Source organism: Nomascus leucogenys, chromosome X, assembly GCF_006542625.1.
Source record: "Nomascus leucogenys isolate Asia chromosome X, Asia_NLE_v1, whole genome shotgun sequence".
NCBI lineage: Eukaryota > Metazoa > Chordata > Mammalia > Primates > Hylobatidae > Nomascus > Nomascus leucogenys.
In genome coordinates this window covers 37,871,657-37,885,787 of record NC_044406.1, presented here as the reverse complement: position 1 = coordinate 37,885,787, position 14,131 = coordinate 37,871,657, and the positions used below count along the sequence as shown (strand labels likewise).

Below are 14,131 nucleotides of genomic sequence, written 5' to 3'. Positions count from 1 at the left end.
AAGCTACTCTTTTTTTTTTTTTGAGTCGGGGTCTCGCTCTGTCACCCAGGCTGGAGTGCAGTGGCGCAGTCTCGGCTCACTGCAAGCTCCGCCTCCCGGGTTCACGCCATTCTCCTGCCTCAGCCTCTCCGAGTAGCTGGGACTACAGGCGCCCGCCACCACGCCCGGCTAATTTTTTTTGTATTTTTAGTAGAGACGGGGTTTCACTGTGGTCTCGATCTCCTGACCTCGTGATCCGCCCGCCTCGGCCTCCCAAAGTGCTGGGATTACAAGCGTGAGCCACCGCGCCTGGCCTAAGCTACTCTTATTCATTTGCCTTTCCTGATGGACTTTAGAGTTATTCTGTCAAGTGAATGAACACTAGTTCTTATGTATCTTTATTCTTGATGCATCAGGATGGCACATGGTTAATCCAAATATCTTGTTATAGCTGAGAGTGAATCCACTGCTTCTTAAAAGATTTGTTTCTCAAGAGAGATTCCCCAACTTTACCCATAAACAAAGAGGAGAAACCTTGTCCAATTTCATGTTCCATCTCTGGAAAACTGTTGATATTTGAATAAATTTTTGCTAGAAATGATAAAGCCTTGATGCATGCCTCTCCCATTCAGGAGGGCTGCACCTCACCTCCAGAAGCCTGACAGAGTTCTTCAGTATCCCTCCCTCCTAAGTGATGACTATTGTATGCGCAAAGGTTCTGCCCTCCTCAAACTGTATCAACCTTTCCTAGAAGACTCAATTTCTCTAGGCCATCTAGGAATCTTTTACCTACAGTTTGTATAAGAAATTGAGGAGTACAGGCTCCTAGCACTCAGTTAGGCTACAGTTCAATGTTCCTACCTGGTGTTTACTTGATATTGCTGGACAATGCAGTATTAAGGATAAGTTAATCTTCACTTAAAATTTAAATTTCCAACCAGACTTTATGCTACTTGTTAAAACTGCATTTTTTTTCCTACCATTTTGTCTTCTTAAAAACACAGGAGGCCAGGTGTGGTGGCTCACACCTGTAATCCCAACACTTTGAGAGGCCGAGGCGGGCAGATCGCCTGAGGTCAGGAGTTCAAGACCAGCCTGGTCAACATGGCGAAACCACGTCTCTACTAAAAATACAAAAATTAGCCAGGTGTGGTGATGGGCACCTGTAATCCCAGCTACTCAGGAGGCTGAGGCAGGAGAATCGCTTGAACCTGGGAGGCGGAGGTTGCAGTGAGCCAAGATCGTGCCACTGCACTTCAGCCTGGGCAACCAAGCAAGACTCTGTCTCGGGGGGACAAAAGAAAAAGAAAAAACCCCTCCCAAGACTAAACCAGGAAGAAGTCGAATCCCTGAATAGACCAATAACAAGTTCTGAAAGTGAGGCAGTAATTAATAGCCTACCAACCAAAAAAAGTCCAGGGCCAGAAGGATTCACAGCCAAATTCTACCAGACGTACAAAGAGGAGCTGGTACCATTGCTTCTGAAACTATGCCAAACAACAGAAAAAGAGGGAATCCTCTCTAATTCATTTTATGAGGCCAGCATCATCCTGATACCAAAACCTGGCAGAGACACAACAAAAAAAGAAAATTTCAGGCCAATATCCCTGATGAACATCGATGCAAAAATCCTCAAGAAAATACTGGCAAACCGAATCCAGTAGCACATCAAAAACCTTGTCCACCACGATCAAGTCGGCTTCATCCCTGGGATGCAAGGCTGGTTCAATATACACAAATCAATAAACGTAATCCATCACATAAACAGAACCAATGACAAAAACCACATGATTATCTCAATAGATGCAGAAAAGGCCTTCAACAAAATTCAACAGCCCTTCATGCTAAAAACTCTCAATAGACTAGGTATTGATGGAACATACCTCAAAATAATAAGAGCTATTTATGACAAACCCACAGCCAATATCACACCGAATGGGCAAAAACTGGAAGCATTCCCATTGAAAACCAGCACAAGACAGGGATGCCCTCTCTCACCATTCCTATTCAACATAGTGTTGGAAGTTCTGGCCAGGGCAATCGGGCATGAGAAAGAAATAAAGGGTATTCAATCAGGAAAAGAGGAAGTCAAATTGTCCCTGTTTGCAGATGACATGATTGTATATTTAGAAAACCCCATCATCTCAGCCCCAAAATTTCCTTAAGCGAATAAGCAACTTCAGCAAAGTCTCAGGATACAAAATCAATGTGCAAAAATCACAAGCATTCCTATACACCAATAACAGACAAACAGAGCCAAATCATTAGTGAACTCCCATTCACAACTGCTACAAAGAGAATAAAATACCTAGGAATACAATTTGCAAGGGATGTAAAGGACCTCTTCAGGGAGAACTACACATTACTGTTCAACGAAATGAGAGAGGACACAAACAAATGAAAAAACATATCATGGTCATAGATAGAAAATCAATGTCATGAAAATGGCCATACTGCCCAAAGTAATTTATAGATTCAATGCCATCCCCATCAAACTACCATTGACTTTCTTCACAGAATTGGAAAAAAACTACTTTAAATTTCATATGGAACCAAAAAGGAGCCCTCATAGCCAAGACAATCCTAAGCAAAAAGAACAAAGCTGGAGGCATCATGCTTCCTGACTTCAAACTATACTACAAGGCTACAGTAACCAAAACAACATGGTACTGGTACCAAAACAGAGATATAGACCAATGGAACAGAACAGAGGGCTTAGAAATAACACCACACATCTATAACCATCTGATCTTTGACAAACCTGACAAAAACAAGAAATGGGGAAAGAATTCCCTATTTAATAAATGGTGTTGGGAAAACTGGCTAGCCACAAGTAGAAAGCTGAAACTGGATCCCTTCCATAAACCTCATGCAAAAATTAACTCAAGATGGATTAAAGACTTAAACATAAGACCTAAAACCATAAAAACCCTAGAAGAAAACCTAGGCAATACCATCCAGGACATAGGCATGGGCAAAGACTTCATGACTAAAACACCAAAAGCAATGGCAACAAAAGCCAAAATAGACAAATGGGATCTAATTAAACTAAAAAGCTTCTGCACAGCAAAAGAAACTATCATCAGAGTGAACAGGCAACCTACAGAATGAGAGAAAATTTTTGCAATCTATCCATCTAACAAAGGGCTAATATCCAGAATCTACAAAGAACTTAAATTTATAAGAAAAAAAAAACCCCATCAAAAAGTGGGTGAAGGATATGAACAGACACTTCTCAAAAGAAGACATTTATCCAGCCAACAAACATGAAAAAATGCTCATCAGTGGTCATTAGAGAAATGCAAATCAAAACCACAATGAGATACTATCTCACGCCAGTTAGAATGGTGATCATTAAAAAGTCAGGAAACAACAGATGCTGGAGAGGATGTGGAGAAATAGTAACGCTTTTATGCTGTTGGTGGGAGTGTAAATTAGTTCAACCATTGTGGAAGACAGTGTGGCGATTCATAAGCTATTTTTAATTGTTTTTATGTTCCTGGATCTATTCCATATAACGTAGAGAACCAAATAAATGGGAAAATAAGCTATTATATGTATTTTGTTTGTTTTGCTTTCTTTTCTTTGAGACAGAGTTTTGCTCTGTCGCCCAGTCTGGAGTACAGTGGTACAATCTTGGCTCACTGCAACCTCCACCTCCCAGGTTCAAGCGATTCTCACGCCTCAGCCTCCCAAATAGCTGGGACTAGAGACGCGTACCACCGTGCCCGGCTAATTTTTGTATTTTTACCAGCGACGGGTTTCGCCATGTTAGCCAGGCTGGTCTCAAACTCCTGACCTCAGGTGATCCACCCGCCTCAGCCTCACAAAGTGCTGGGATTATGGGCATGAGCCACCGCGTTGGCCTACTATATATTTTAGAAAGAAGGTAAATGAAATGTACAATTCCAGAGTTAATATGGGACAATGTAGGGCTGTGGCCCAGGAACATGTTAGGAAGTAGGAAGAATAAATCTTTGTCATTATTCTTTAAAAAAAAATTTTTTTTTGAGACAGAGTCTTACTCTGTCACCCAGGCTGGAGTGCAATGGCGCGATCATGGTTCACTGCAACCTCTGCCTCCCGGGTTCAAGTGATTCTCCTGCCTCAGCCCCCTGAGTAGCTGGGATTACAGGCATGTGCCACGACTGCCTGGCTAATTTTTGTATTTTTAGTAGAGACAGGGTTTCACCATGTTGGCCACGCTGGTCTTGAACTCCTTGACCTAAAATGATCCACCCCCCTCGGCCTCCCAAAGTGCTGGGATTACAGGTGTGAGCCACGGTGCTCGGCCTCATTATTCTTATTGGGAAAACTTTGTAAGTCACTAATCTTAATGTTAAGGTGGTTAGGAAATTAGCATATATTGGGGATCTAGTATGTGGTAGGGTCCCTGAATGCATTATCTCAATGTTCAAACTGCTCTGAGATGTAAAATTATATCCATTTATGGTGAGGAAAGAGATGCTCAGAAAGGCTAAAGTGACATATCCAAGCTGAAAAATGCCAGAACCAGCATTCAAACTAAGGTCTGCCCATTTTGAAAGCTAAGTGCTCTGCAGTTCTCTGGTGACTTGTAGGGCTTGACCTCCCCTTTGCACAAAAACTTACTTTTTTTAACAATGAGAAAGTATAACAGAAACTAGAATATCACACATAATCATGGAGATATCTATTAAGTACCTAGAAATTAATTTAAAATGTAGGAGATCTCAACGGAAAAAAATTAACTATACTAAGACATAAAGGAAGAAACCTGGATAAATGGGAGAGGTAACTATTATCTTTGGATGGGAGGACTTAACATTATAAAGATGTGAAAGCTCCCCAAATTAATCTATAAATTCAATTCAATGACAAAAAAAATCCCAACAAGATTTTGGTGGAAACTAGACTGATCACAATTTATATATGGAAGAGTAAGGGCTCCTAAGGTGCAAGGATAACTAGTATAATTCTCAAAAAAGAGTGGAGATTTGTGCTGCCTGATATTAAGGCAAATTGCAAACCCTTAATAACTGAAACAATGTGATATTGATGAGGACTCTAATGGGCAGTGAAACAAAACAGAATCCATGAATGAACTTATACAGATATAAGAACGTAGTACATAATGGCCAGGCGCGGTGGCTCACGCCTGTAATCCCAGCACTTTGGGAGGCAGAGGCGGGTGGATCACTTGAGGTCAGGAGTTCAAGACCAGCCTGGCCAACATGGTGAAACCCCGTCTCTACAAAAATACAAAAATTAGCTGGGTGTGGTGGTGTGCGCCTGTAATCTCAGCTACTCAGGAGGCTGAGGTAGGAGAATCGCTTGAACCCGGGAGGTGGAGGTTGCAGTGAGCCGAGATCGCACCACTGCACTCCAGCCAGCCTGGGCGACAGAGACTCTGTCTCCAAAAAAAAAAAAAAAAAAAAATAACGTAAATACAAGGGACCCTGCTGTGGTTGAATGTCCCCTCCAAAACTCATATTGAAACTTTATCCACAGTGTGGCAGTATTGAGTGGTAGGGCCTTTAAGATGTGATTTGATCTTTAGGGCTCTACTCTCACAGATGGGCTAATCCATTCATGGATTAATGGGTTATTATGGGAGGGGAACTGGTGGCTTTATAAGAAAAGGAAGAGAGACCTGATATAGCACATGAGCGTGATCAGCCCCTTTACCATATGACCAGCAAGAAGGCTCTCACTAGATGCAAGCCCCCCAACCTTGGACTTCTTAGACTCCATAACTGTAAGAAATAAATTCCTTTTCTTTATAAATTACCCAGTTTCAGGTATTCTGCCATAAGCAACAGAAAATAGACTAAGAGACAGGGCACAGTGGCTCATGCTTATAATCCCAGCACTTTGGGAGGCCAAGGTGTGGGAGGATCACTTGAGCCCAGGAGTTCAAGACCAGCTTGGGCAACAGAGACCCCATCTCTACAAAAAACAAAAAAGCCAGGCATGGTGGCATGCACCTGCAGTCTCAGCTACTTGAGAGGCCGAGGTGGGAGGATCACTTTAGCCTAGGAGGTGGAGGCTGCAGTGAGCCATGATCACACCACTGCACTCCAGCCTGGGTGACAGAGCAAGACCCTGGCTCTAAAAAAAAAAAAAAAAGAATAAAGAAAACAAAGAAAATTGGTACTGAGAAGTGCGGCTGTTTCTGATAACGAATACCTGAAAATGTGGAAGCAGCTTTGGGAGGCTGAGGCAGGAGAATCACTTGAACCCAGGTGGTGGAGTTTGCAGTGAGCCGAGATCACGCCACTGCACTCCAGCCTGGGTGACAGAGCGAGACTCCGTCTAAAAAAAGAAACCAAACGTGGTACATAAGAAAGGTTGTGGAAAGAAAGGATCATTCAAAAAAAAAAAAAAAGAAAGGATCATTCAATACATCAAGCTGGGAAACTGGCGTATTATGTAAATAAAGTTAGATCCTTTCTCACAGCCTGTACAAAATAAATATCTAGTGTATTAAGGACCTGATATGGAAGACAACATTATAAAAGTATAAGAAAACGTAGAAAAAGATCTTTTTTTTTTTTCTGAGATGGAGTCTCGCTCTGTTGCCCAGGCTGGAGTGCAGTGGCGCAATCTCCGCTCACTGCAAGCTCCACCTCCCGGGTTCACGCCATTCTCCTGCCTCAGCCTCCCGAGTAGCTGGGATTACAGCCATATTTTTAGTAGAGACGGGGTTTCACTGTGTTAGCCAGGATGGTCTCGATCTCCTGACCTCGTGATCCGCCCATCTCAGCCTCCCTAAGTGCTGGGATTACAGGCATAAGCCACCACACCCGGCCACAAAAATATCTTTATGACTTAGGGGTAGGGGAGAATTTATTAAATAAGACACCAAAACACACACCATAAAGGTAGAAAATCATGGGCTGGACAGAACCAAAATAAATACTTCCCAGTGAAGGGAGAAGTATACTGATGTCTGCAATTTACTTGGAAATGCAGTAAAAAAGATGGAAAAATCGATGCCTAGAGATGAATAAATGGACAGTTATATGAAGTAAAGCAAATATGATATTAATTATAGAATCTAGGTGGTGGCTATGAGTGTTCACTGTACTATTATTCTAATTTTTCTATATATATGAAATTATAATAAAAGGTTTGCAAAAATTTGCCCACTTTCTGGCTGGGCATGGTGGTTCATGTCTGTAATCCTAGCACTTTGGGAGGCCAAGATGGGAGGATTGCTTGAGCCCAGGAGTTCAAGACTAGTCTGGGCAACATAGTGAGAGCCTGTCTCTAAAAAAAGAAAAAACTTAAAAAAATTAGCTGGGCATGGCCGGGTGCAGTGGCTCACGTCTGTAGTCGCAGCACTTTGCGAGGCTGAGGCGGGCGGATCACTTGAGGTCAGGAGTTCGACACCAGCCTGGCCAACATGGAGAAACCCCATCTCTACTAAAAATACAAAAATTAGCCAGGCGTGGTGGCGGGCCCCTGTAATCCCAGCTACTGGGGAGGCTGAGGCAAGAGAATCACTTGAACCCAGGACGCAGAGGTTGCAGTGAACCAAGATCGAGCCACTGCACTCCAGACTGGGCTACAGAGCGAGACTCCGTCTCAAAAAAAAAAAAAAATTAGCTGGGCATGATGGCGTGTGTTGTAGACCCAGCTACTTAGGAGACTGAGGCAGGAGGATCACTTGAGCTCAGGATGCTGAGTCTGCAGTGAACTGTGATTGTGCCACTGAACTCCAGCCTTGGTGACAGAGTAGGATCCTGTCTCCAAAAAAAAGTAACTTGCCCACTTTTACCACTCCTATTCAACATAGTACTGGAAGTCCTAGCCAAAGCAATCAGGAAAGAGAAAAAAATATACAAGACATCCAAATTGGAAAAGAGAAAGTGAAATTATCCCTGTTTGCTGATGATATCATCTTATATCTAGAAAACCCTAAAGAATCCTCCAAAAGACTCTTAGATTTGATAAATGAACCCAGTAAAGTGTCAGGATACAAAATCAGTGTACAAAAACCAGTAGCATTTCTATACACCAGTAATGATCAAGCTGAGAACCAAATCAAGAAGTCAATCCCATTTACAATAGCTACAAAAAAAAAACCCATCTAGGAATATGTTTAACCAAGGAGGTGAAGGATCTCTATGAGGAAAACTACAAAACACAGATGAAAGAAATTATATATGACATAAAGAAATGGATAAACAATTCATACCCATAGATCGGAAGACTCAATATTGTGAAAATAACCATACTGTCCAAAATAATCTATAGATTAAATGTAATTCCTATCAAAATACCAAAATAATTTTCCAGAGAATTAGAAAAAACAATCCTAAAATTCATATGGAGTCAAAAAAGAGCTTAAGTAACCAAAACAGTACTACACAAAAAGAACAAAGCCGGAGGCATCACATTACCTGACTTCAAACTATGCTACAAGGCTGTAGTAACTAAGACAGCATGGTACTGGTATAAAAATAGACACATAGATCAATGGAACAGAATAGAGAACTCAGAAATAAAGCCACATGCCTACAGCCAATTGATCTTTGATAAAGTTGACAAAACACATACTGGGGAAAGAACACCTTTTTAATGGTACTGGGATAGCTGGTTAGCTACACGCAGAAGAATGAAACTGGGCCCGTATTTCTCACCACATACAAAAATCAATTCAAGATGGGCTGGGTGTGGTGGCTTATGCCTGTAATCCCAGTACTTTGGGAGGCTGAGGTGGGTGGATCACTTGAGTTCAGGAGTTTGAGACTGGCCTGGCCAACACAATGAAACCCTGTCTCTACTAAAAATACAAAACTTAGCGGGGAAGGGTAGTGCACACCTGTAATCCCAGCTACTCGAGAGGCTGAGGCAGGAGAATCGCTTGAACCCGAGAGGCAGAGGTTGTCGTGAGCCGAGATTGCGCAACTGCACTCCAGCCTAGGCGACAGAGCGAGACTCCACTCAAAAAAAAGGCTGGGTGCAGTGGCTCATGCCTGTAATCCCAGAACTTTGGGAGGCTGAGATAGGCGGATCGCCTGAGGTCGAGAGTTTGAGACCAGCCTGACCAACATGGAGAAACCCCGTCTCTACTGAAAATACAAAATTAGGGCCGGGTGCGGTGGCTCATGCCTGTAATCCCAGCACTTTGGGAGGCCGAGGCGGGCGGATCATGAGGTCAGGAGATCGAGACCATCCTGGCTAACACAGTGAAACCCGTCTCTACTAAAAATACAAAAAATTAGCCAGGCGGGGTGGTGGGCGCCTGTAGTCCCAGCTACTCGGGAGGCTGAGGCAGGAGAATGGTGTGAACCCGGGAGGCAGAGCTTGCAGTGAGCCGAGATCACGCCACTGCACTCCAGCCTGAGTGACAGAGTGAGATTCCGTCTCAAAAAAAAAAAAATACAAAATACAAAATTAGCCAGGCGTGGGGGCACATGCCTGTAATCCCAGCTACTCGGGAAGCTGAGGCAGGAGAATCACTTGAACCTGGGAGGTGGAGGTTGTGGTAAGCCGAGATCATGCCATTGCACTCCAGCCTGGGCAACAAGAGCAAAACTCCGTCTCAAAAAAACAAAAACAAACAAACAAAAAAACACAAAAGTCAACTTAAGATAGATTAAAGACTGAAATGTAAGACCTGAACGATAAAAATCCTAGAAGAAAACCTAGAAAAAAATGTTCAGGACATTGGTCTAGGTGAAGAATTCATGATTAAGACCTCAAAAGTAGCCGGGTGCGGTGGCTTACACCTGTAATCCCAGCACTTTGGGAGGTCAAGGCAGGTGGATCACCTGAGGTCAGGAGTTCAAGACCAGCCTGGCCAACATGGTGAAACCCCATCTCTACTAAAATAAAAAATTAGCCGGGCATGGTGGCGTGCACCTGTAATCCCAGCTACTCAGGAGGCTGAGGCAGGAGAACTGCTTGAGGCTGGGAGGCTGAGGCTGCAGTGAGCCAAGATCACACCACTGCACTCCAGCCTGGGCAACAGAGCTAGACTTCATCTCAAAAAAAAAAAACCTCAAAAGCAAATGCAACAAAAACAAAAATAGACAAATGGGCATAAAGGAAAAAGCTCTTGCACAGCAAAAGAAGTAAGAGTAAACAACCTGCAGAATGAGAGAAAATATTTGCAAAATATGCATCCAACAACCACAACAAAAATGCCTGTACCAGGCTGGGTGCTGTGGCTCACGCCTGTAATCCCAGCATTTTGGGAGGCCGAGGCGGGCGGATCACCTGAGGTTAGGAGTTCAAGACCAGCCTCAACATGGAGAAACCCCGTCTCTACTAAAAAAAAAAATACAAAATTAGCCAGGCATGGTGGTGCATGCCTGTAATCCCAGCTACTCGGGAGGCTGAGGCAGGAGAATTGCTTGAACCTGGGAGGCAGAGATTGCGGTGAGCCGAGATTGCACCATTACACTCCAGTCTGGGCAACAAGAGTGAAACTCCGTCTCAAAAAAATGAAAAAAAAAAAAAAAAAAAAAAAAAAGCCTGCACCTGTATGTTTATTGCAGTACTATTTGCAATAGCAAAGGTGTGAGATCAACCTAAATGTTCATCAATGAATGAATGATTAAAGAAAGTGTGACACACACACACACACACACACACACTGGAGTACTATTCAGCCATAAACAAGAATGAAATCATGTCTTTTGCAGCAACATGGATGGAACTAGAGGCCATTATCTTAAGTGAAATAACTCAGAAAGTCAAGTACAACATGCTCTCACTTATAAGTGGGAGGTAAATAATGTGTGCACATGGACATAGACAGTGGAATAATACACACTGGGGACTCAGAAGGGTGGGAAGGGAGTGAGGGATTGAAAATTACTCAATGGGTACAATGTACACTATCTGAGTGATGGCTACGTGAAAAGCCCAGACTTTACCACTATACAATATATCCTTGTATATATATCCTTTTTCTCGGCTTACTGCAACCTCCGCCTCCAGGGTTCAAGTGATCCTCCCTCCTCCCAAGTAGCTGGGACCACAGGCGTGCACCACCACGCCCAGCTAATTTTTGTATTTTAGTAAAGACAGGGTTTTGCCATGTTGGCCAGGCTGGTCTTTAACTCCTGGCCTCAAGTGATCCACCTGCCTCGGCCTCCCAAAGTGCTGGGGTTACAGGTGTGAGCCACCACATCCAGCCTAATTTTGTTTGTTGTTTTGAAACAGAATCTCACTTTGTTGCCCAGGCTGGAGTGCAGTGGCACAATCTCAGATCACTGCAACCTCTGCCTGCTGGGTTCAAGCGATTCTCTTGCCTCAGCCTCCCAAGTAGCTGGGATTACAAGCACCCGCCACCATGTCTGGCTAATTTTGTATTTTTTTTTCTTTTTTTTTGTATAGATGGGGTTTCACCATGCTGTCCAGGCTGGTCTTGAACTCCTGGCCTCAAGTGATCCACCTACCTTGGCCTCCCAAAGTGCTAGGATTACAGGCATGAGCCACCACGGCCAGCCAAGTTAAATTTTTAAAAGGCTAGTAAAAACGAAATACTTCTGGTAAACAAAGAACACTATATATAAAGTTTAAACAAATTGTGACTGACTGGAAAAGATACTTAATACACATGCACAGACGCATGCACACTCAAATATAGAAAAGATATTTGCTACATGTGTGTCTAAGTGTACACACATACATATCTGACAAAGAACTTCTGTAATCAGCAAAATAAGACAAGTAACCTAATAAAAAATTTGCAAGACAAATAAAGAAGCACTTCAGAGAATGAGAAAACTCAAATGGCTAATAAGCATAAAAATAGAAGATCAACCTCCTCTGTAGTCAAATGCAAATTAAAATTAAAGATACTACTTGAAAACACTAGATTGGCAAAATTAAGAAGTTTTATGGTATTAGTACTGGCAATAATATGAGGAAATGAAACACGTATTGTTCACAGGAATATAAATTGGTGCAGCTATAATCTAGAGCAATTTGGCAGTATTTAGTGAAAAAGCTACATGCATATTTTACAGGATTGAGAAATTCTACTTCTCAGTATATAATTTAAACTGACTCAGGAACACAAAGAGACACAGACATCTATGAAGAAATCCCCTGCAGCACTATTTGTAATACCAAAGAACTGGAAACAATTATCTATCAATCAATAAATAAAATGCTGTGATATTAGTATTTGATAGAACATAACCCAACAGTGAAGAGGAACGATTGATATATGAATATGGACAGACCTCAAAAATAATATTGAGTGAAAAAAAGAAACAGGCCGGGTGGGGTGGCTCATGCCTGTAATCCCAGAACTTTGGGAGGCCAAGGTGGACAGATCACCTGAGGTCAGTTCAAGATCAGCCTGGCCAACATGGTGAAACCCCATCTCTACTAAAAATACAAAACTAGCCAGGCATGGTGGCACATGCCTGCAATCCCAGCTACTTGGGAGGCTGAGGCAGGAGAATCATTTGAACCCAGGAGGTGGAGGTTGCAGTGAACCAAGATTGCGCCATTGCATTCCAGCCTGGGCAACAAGAGTGAAACTCCGTCTCAATAAAAAAGGGAAAAAAAAGAAACAATGAGATGTACAGCACAATACCATTCATGCCATAAAAGGAAAAATGTTTACCCATAAAAAATACTATAGACTGCATGAATACATGTGTGTCTAAATAAATATATGGAAGATGGCTTGGAAGGAAACACATCAAATACCCAAGAGTAGATGACTATGGGTGAATAAAAGAAGGAAATTGGATCAGGGACGAGGACTGAACAAGACAAAAACTAAACTAAAACCAAATATAAAAGAGGAGTCATGCATGGACTGATATGAGATATGACCAAGGATCATAAACTGAGGAGGCTGTCTGAACAATCATTTTCGGTGTTTCTGGAGCATAAGCCAAACATAAAATAAAAATTTCCCCACCTTGAAATACCATAAAAGCAGGTGCTTAAAGGAAATATAAAAAAAGTAAAAGAGAAAGAACTGGCCGCCTGCCTGTCAGGTAGCTTACCGGAGTACACAACACATGAGCAGCAGATGGGTGGGGACATTAGCTGGATTGAGCATACTGGGCGTGTCCGACTTCATACAGGCCAGGAAGGCCCGCATCCTTCTGTTCTTGTCTTCAACTGCTTTGCCTAGCCAGAGCTTCTTGAGGTTTGGGCAAGTCCATTCCCGAAATGTCAGTGCAGACACCAGCTCAGGGGTTTGAGGTGACTTCCCTTTATAGGCAGACCACTCTTTAAGGATCACTGAAGGAACTGGAAAACAGAAATTGAGGAAAAAGAGGCTTTAGAGAATCTCTTAGCATTTCTACGGCTAGCCACAGGACATTGACAGGCTCCACTGCATTTCAACTCTTAATTTTCTGTCACAGTAATTTTTATTTTTAGCAGCAGGAATAATACGCGTTTATTAAGTGCTTGATATGCAAGTACTTTATATATATCATCTCATTAATCCTCACAAAAATCCTGAGAGGGAACTATTATGATACATAATCACAAAACAAAATGCTTATTTTGCAGATAAAGAAATCAAGGGGCTGGGTGTGGTGGTTCACACGTTTAATCCCAGCAATTTGGGAGGCTGAGGCAGGAGGATCGCTTGAGCCCAGGAGTACAAGACCAGCCCCGGCAAGATGGAGAGATTCCACCTCCACAGAAAATTTAAAAATTAGCTGGGTGTGGTGGCACGTGCTCCCAGCGACTTGGAAGGCTGAGGCAGGAGTATCCCTTGAGCCCAGGAGTTTGAGGCAGCAGTGAACTATGATCTTCCCACTGCACTCCAGCCTGGGTGACAGAGTGAAATCCTGTCCATAACATAACATAACATAAAACATAACATAACGTAACATAAAACATAACATAACGTAACATAACAACATAACATAACATATAACATAACATAAAAAATAAAATAAAATAAAAAATAATAAAATAAAATAAGGCCAGGCATGGTGGCTCACGCCTGCAATCCCAGCATTTTGGGAGGCTGAGGTGGGCAGATCACTTGAGGTCAGGAGTTCAAGACCAGCCTGGCCAACATGGTGAAACCCTGTCTCTACAAAAAAAAAAAAAAAAAAAAAAAAAATTAGCCAGGCATAGCGGCGGGTGCCTGTAATCCCAGCTACTCTGGAGGCAGAGGCAGGAGAATCACTTGAACCTGGGAGGCGGAGATTGCAGTGAGCCAAGA

The 14,131-nt window shown here is 42.7% G+C and overlaps 1 protein-coding gene across 2 annotated transcripts in view; it reads right to left on the bottom strand.

Moving 5' to 3' along the window:
• The window catches only part of FAM120C (family with sequence similarity 120C), a 106,179-nt gene that overhangs the window by 33,177 nt on the left and 58,871 nt on the right, over window positions 1-14,131 (bottom strand). For both annotated transcript variants that reach the window (XM_030806907.1, XM_030806908.1), the window contains exon 10: window positions 12,948-13,197. In XM_030806907.1, the coding sequence (XP_030662767.1) occupies window positions 12,948-13,197 (250 nt within the window). The remainder of the gene's footprint in view (window positions 1-12,947; window positions 13,198-14,131) is intronic.